The 6,871-nt window shown below is 35.0% G+C and overlaps 1 protein-coding gene across 1 annotated transcript in view; it reads right to left on the bottom strand.

Moving 5' to 3' along the window:
- Positions 1–644: 644 nt before the first annotated feature.
- The window catches only part of LOC144975575 (parapinopsin-like), a 21,809-nt gene continuing 15,582 nt past the window's right edge, over positions 645–6,871 (bottom strand). Inside the window, exons 2-5 of the mRNA XM_078919739.1 lie at positions 6,394–6,597; positions 2,118–2,326; positions 1,438–1,543; positions 645–649 (exon numbers count right to left, since the gene is read on the bottom strand). Of these exons, the coding sequence (XP_078775865.1) occupies positions 645–649; positions 1,438–1,543; positions 2,118–2,326; positions 6,394–6,597 (524 nt within the window). The remainder of the gene's footprint in view (positions 650–1,437; positions 1,544–2,117; positions 2,327–6,393; positions 6,598–6,871) is intronic.

Here is a 6,871-nt window from a genome sequence, read left to right as displayed (position 1 = left end):
TGGCTTCTTTTAAATCCAGCTATCTACTATAATATTAACATTATTATGATTATATGCGATCAGTTATCACAAACCGATAGTCTGTACTATTCTGGAACCCCCCCCCCCCAAGGCTTATGGAACCGGAAAAGTAAAATGTGCGACGTCACGACTTGTCTTACCTATTTTAGGTCCAGACTTGCCAAACATGTGGGGCTATTTGGTCTTGTGTTATGACTCTCGCTTTCAGATCGGAAGGTGTAAAATGAGTATCTGGCCGTTCACAGCCTTGTCTCTTTCCGAAAAAATTGTAATATCACCTAACAGGCGTCATGTCACGTCCTACATGTTAAGTGTTGCTGTTGGCCAGGGGCCCCTTGTAAAGCGCTTTGAGCACGTTTAGTGGATATTGCGATATATAAAAGCTATGGCTCAAACATGATATAAATATCGATTACGCAATATTAGACATTCCTTTCACTGTTTTCCATTCTTTTTTCTCTTTCGATGTTTTTTTTTTCTAAAATAAAATGTCCTTCCAGTTCAGCATCTCTTTCTCTTCTACTTCCCCGTCTCTGTCTCCTCCCTCTCTTCCCCCCCCCCCCCGCTCTCTTTCTCCCTCACCTCTCTTAACTCACTCAATCCTACAGATTGTTGCTACTTTTCTAAACTAGAAAAATGTATTAAAAATGAGCATGTAAATAGTTTTATTCAACTACCACTAGCATGTAAAAATTAACAACATTAGCTTTGATACTACGCCTATGACTTTTCTCAGAAAAATGTAATAAATATGCATTGGGTAAAAGTAACCCGGGTAAACTACGGATATAGTCGGTGTTAGGGTTGAGTGAGTTAAAACCACTTCTTCTATTCCTTTCTATCTCTTATTTATTTGTTGTATTTTCCTCTCCATTCGTGACATATAAAATTAATCAATTCACGAAACTGTCGTTGCGTCACTTGACAAATATTAACAGGATGGAACAAAAAGGTATAGAGACGAATGTTGATGTCTAGAATGATTTGACATACACATCTAAGGCTACAATCTGAATTTTAAATCACACCTACGCAACACTTCTCCCTCAGAAATAAGAACAAAAACAAACAAACAATAAAAACTACAACAACAAAAAATATAATGAGATATCAAACAAACAAACTAAAAACACCTAATAATAATAATAATGATAATAATAATAATAATAATAATAATAATAATAATAATAATAATAATAATAATAATAATAATAATGATAATAATGATAATAATAATAATAATAATAATAATAATAATAATAATAATAATAATAATAATAATAAAAATAATAATAATAATAACAATAACAATAATAAATCATAAAATGGTAAAAACAAAAACCCAAACAAAACAAAAACAAACAAAAACAAAAACAGTATCAAAGCAGTGTCATAAGTTCAATGTCGTCAACTTACCAACAATAAATATTGAAGTTTTAAGCATTTTCTTTTCAATGGTGAGATTTCTCCTGGCAACTCGGCTGTTAGTGTCCCACACGGATGTTTTATTCAACGAACGAAGCTGTGAAAGAATAATAAGATAAAGAATTGAACAAAAAAAAAAAAAAAAGAGGTATTTTATATAGTGCAATATCCACTAAATGTGCTCAAAGCGCTCTACAAGGGGTCCCTGGCCAACAGCAACATTTAACATGTAGGACGGGACATGACGCCTGTTAGGTGATATGATAATTTTTTTCGGACAAAGACAACGCTATTAACCGCCAGGTATTCTTTTTACACCTGAGTACGGTAAGAGAATGTGAGTAAAGAGTCTTTTCCAAGGACTCAGCTATGCGTCGAGCGAGGCTCGAATCCAGGACCTATCGCAGTTCTTTATCTTATACCGGTGCCTGCTCCTTAATTTCTTAATGTTAAAGAATAACGTCATAATAATATAGGAGTGAAGAGATTTGTATACATTATAATAAGAATTGCGGCTATGTGGTCTTGTCGTATGACGCACGCTATGATACATAAAATTACGAGAGAATATGGAAACTGAAGTATAAGTCTGTGCCAACTAAAGGAAAGAGGATATTTTAAAAAAAAAGTTTGTAAAAAAGCCCATAACCCTTTTACGCCTATACACTGACCGTTCCTAAGACTCCTCCATAAGAATATATCATGACACCAACAGGTATGACAAAACAGAAAATGAAGATGGCGTAGATGTAAGACATTTTGACAGGGTCCGTGGACTCCCAGACCACACTACACGAGATGCCGGCACCCTCCAGGGCAAACTCGTTCCAACCAACCAGCGGTAGAGCTGACCAGACAAATCCCAGCGCGAAGCAACCAACTGAAATGAAGAGAGTAGAACAAAATTGCTAATGTCTACATTAGTGTCTACTCAGGTCATTGTTGATGTTTTTTGCCATCCGCAATATGAGTAATGCTCACTGAACTGTATTAACCCGACTATAAACGTTCATGGATACACACAGTTTTGTGTGTTGGTCCGTTATACTTCTGGATGGGAATGTTATGAGCTTCTTAGCCAAGCACATACTATCTATAGATAGTATGCCTTTGGCTAAGAAGCTCATAACATTGCCATCCGGAAGTATTACAGACCAACTAAACTATGTGTCACCATGAACTTTTATAGTCTGGTTCATACAGCTTAGTGAGAATCACTCACAAACGCGGATGGCAAAAAACAATAACAAAGACATGAGTGACGTCATCTTCGACCTATCTATACATTACATTAATAAAACAAAACAAACAAAAGCAGAGCCAAAAAGGATAACAACAGCAACAACAAACACATGACACAATACTGCTACCATAAAAACCACCACCACCACCACCACCACCAATACCACCACCACCACCACCACTACTACTACTACTACTACTACTACTACTACTACTCCTACTCCTCCTACTACTACTACTACTACTACTACTATATATATCGAAATTGGTTTATTGTAATGCTCTATTGTTTTGGCGTTTCGTAATATAATCTGAGACGCCTTCAAATTGTCCAGAACAGCGCAAGCAGACTAGTTTTCATGAAGCGTAGGTACGACCACGCCAGATCTTTGCTTCATGACCTGCATTCGCTGTTGAAAAAAGGATTAAATTCAAAGCTTGTCTTTTAGTGCATTGTTGTCTTGAAGGAACTGCCCCTTTCCTACCTTTCAGAATTAATGGAAAGATATTCAAAACCCCACTTCTTACGTTAGGCGAGTGATTCCACCAAACTAGTTGTCCCTCGAATACGCAAAAAATGCTGGAATGAGATTCTTTCCTCATTTCGGACTCTCTGTTTGGAACGCCTTACCACAGAGCTTTCGTGAAATAGAATCTTTGTCTATTTTTAAACCTTCGCTGAAAACATATCTTTTTCGATTGTAGTAGATGGTATGAGAAGAAGATAGGCGCCTGGTTAGTGTGGTGTTCTGTTTTGTGTGTGTGTGTGTGTGTGTGTGTGTGTATGTGTGTGTGTGTGAGCTTGTATTTTTGAATGAGTATGTTTCAGCCAAAGTAATTTGTAATTTAAGCACTTAGAGTGTGGTGTCTCTGAGTTACTGCGCTAAATTAGTTTTCAGCATTGTTATATATATATATATATATATATATATATATATATATATATATATATATATATAGTGGATATTTAGTAGATATTGCCACTAAACGTGCTCAAAGCGCTTTACAGGGGGTCCCTGGTCAACAGCAACATTTAATATGTAGGACGGGACATGACGCCTGTTAGGCGATACTACAATTTTTCGGACAAAGACATACTGTTAACGGCCACGTACTCATTTTACACCTGAGTATGGTGAGAGAATGTGAGTAAAGAGCCTTTTCCAAAGACTCAACTATGCGCCGAGAGCGAGGCTCAAACCCAGGACTTTCCGATCCGAAAGCGAGTGTCATACCACTAGACCACATAGCCGCACGGGCGTTAAACGATTTTCGTACATAAGTGTGGAATTTAGGATCTGTCAATGACTTAGATGGGTCACCATGACAAGAGAATATTATGGAAGTTGTATCTTAAAGTGCAGGAAGTATTTTGGTCCCCGATAAAGGTATTCCTTCCTTCGCTACAATTATCTAGTAACCGCTCTATCGATTAACTGACTCGTTGTTATCCTGGACAACCGGTCGGAAAAACCGGAAGGATGTCGCTTGATCCCAAAACAAGCGAGTTATGATTAGCTTACAAAAGAGGATTCTCTTTTTGTGCAGTCGTGTTTCGCACAATCTTATAGTCTACCGCTCATATCGTAATAGATAGCGAGTTCGATTACTATTATTGTTACCATCACCGCCACTGCAACAACAATAACTACTACTACTACTACTACTACTACTACTACTACTACTACTACTACTACTACTGCTACTACTACTACTACTACTATTGCTACTTCTTCTTCTTCTTCTTCTTCTTCTTCTTCTTCTTCTTCTTCTCTTCTTCTTCTACTACTACTACTACTACTACTACCACTACTACTACTACTACTACTACTACTACCACCACTACTTCTACAATAACAACAATAACAACTACTACTACCACCACTACTGCTACATCTTTATTTTTAGACATAACTAATCATCCTACCATTTTCTAATTCCTTTTAGGTTCCTTTAATCTTTCATTTTAATGGCATGTACAGTACATCTAAGTCTTCGTTCTTACATAATTTCTTATTTTAATGCAAAGTTTCAGCAGGATATCCGCTTTTATGAAGTTTCCATTAGTTTTTTTTTGTTCGGCCTTAGCATTTTGAATTTAATTAATTTTCTTGGTGCCAAACAACATTGAGCAATGAAATAGAGGAATACAACTTATCTATACTCGGCTATACAAGAAATGACACCGGATTTAGACTGGCCTATATGTGACCCTTCGCCTCAAAACTGTATTAAGTCGGGTTGGATAAGATGTTGAAAATTGAATTTATAGCCAGAAATATCAGACTTGTGTTGAGTTTGTATGTTTTATTGAGGAGAATGGATACCATATTTCAGGTTGCTAATGCCAACAATTTATATTATTTTTGACCAGTTTCAAATTAAATTCCGCTTTTAAGCAGCTGGTCGTTCCGACATAATACTGTTTTAAGACGATGGGTCACATATGACTTTATGGTCATATTAAATCTAAATTCATCTGAGCATCCAGTCATTCAATTTATGTTTAATTATTATTTTAAAAAAATTTATTATTATTATTATTATTATTATTATTATTATTATTATTATTATTATTATTATTATTATTATTATTATTATTATTATTATTATTATATTATTATTATTATTATTATTATTATTATTATTATTATTATTATTATTATTATTATTATTATTATTATTATATTATTATTATTATTATTATTATTATTATTATTATTATTATTATTATTATTATTATTATTATTATTATTATTATTATTATTATTATTATTATATATTATTATTATTATTATTATTATTATTATATTATTATTATTATTATTATTATTATTATTATTATTATTATTATTATTATTACTATTATTATTATTACTATTATTACTTAATTGTAGTTATTGTCTCATGCCTAAATAAATACATATTTGCTGCCAGAGTACCTGAATGAAGTTCGAACTCAGGTCTCTTGTTCAGATCAAAGCCAGCTAGACGCATTCACACCATATCGACACCCATTCATAGCACAAAACCTTCAGAAGGTAAGTTCCTGATACGAGTCCAGCTGTGATGGGCGGCGTAAAGTTTAACTTTGCGATAATCCTTTTTACTTACATTCCCTCATCACTCAGGTGTAAAAGGAGTACCTGTGCAGTAACAGCGTTGCATTTTCTTTATCTGAACTAAAATGTAACAGCGCTTTACAGGCGCGAGATCTCTCTCTTTCTCTCTCTCTCTCTCTCTCTCTATCAGTCTCGATCTATCTCTCTATCTCTATCTATCTATCTCTCTAGTTTCTTAAGTGTTTAGTGTTGTTTCTGGCTGGGATCACTTTCTAAATGCATTGGAAATATCTAATTGACATTATACGATTCTTAATATTTTCTTTTTTGAAATTCCGGAGCGAGAGCGCGTTGATTCTATTACGCAAGAGTGTAAAAAGTATTTTATTTCACCCCTCAGTCGATTACGATTTCGTCACTTTTGAATAAAAGATTTTTAAAACACTTAAATGATGTTTCTTTTTTAAGAATCTAAAATAAATGAAGCTTAACGATTTGTAATCTGACGTCACAAAATATTACTGTAAACACGCTATCCTTAAGCGTTACTATCTATAGGGAAGGGTAGGTTATTGTTTGATATAACATCTCAAGTTTTTGGCCCATAAACCTCAAAATTAAAAGAAAAAAATGTTGATCTCACCGCAGCATGAAAGAGCCACTTTCTTGGTGATCTTGTGGCCGAGAAGTGGCTTGCTGATGGCAATGTAGCGGTCGAAGGCTATAGCCATGAGAATGTACATGGAAGCCAATCCTAGGAAGTAAACAATGAAAGCTTCAACATCACACATGGAATCTCCCCACAGCCATCGGTGGTACCAGGCTGACGTCATTGCCATGGGGGTCCCTGGAACAAGAAAAAAAATGTAGATGCAAATAAATCGATAGACGTTAGTAGTTATGGGACAGCGTGACTCAGCGGTACGGTCTTTGCTTCATGTATTATCCGATAGGTACCGAGTTCGACTACCTATCGAGCTGTGTGGTCTTGAGAAAGTCACCTAGCCAAATTCTATTTTTTTTTACCATCAGAGACAATGCCGTTGACAGCCAAATACTCAATTTACGCATGAGTACGGTGAGCGAATAACAATGAAGAGCATTTTACAAGGGCTGAAGTA

Source organism: Berghia stephanieae, chromosome 6, assembly GCF_034508935.2.
Source record: "Berghia stephanieae isolate SIO BIC M18660-M18661 chromosome 6, UCSD_Bste_1.3, whole genome shotgun sequence".
Lineage (NCBI taxonomy): Eukaryota > Metazoa > Mollusca > Gastropoda > Nudibranchia > Aeolidiidae > Berghia > Berghia stephanieae.
The sequence above is the reverse complement of the archived record's forward strand: the minus strand, read 5'-3'. Positions and strand labels throughout refer to the sequence as shown.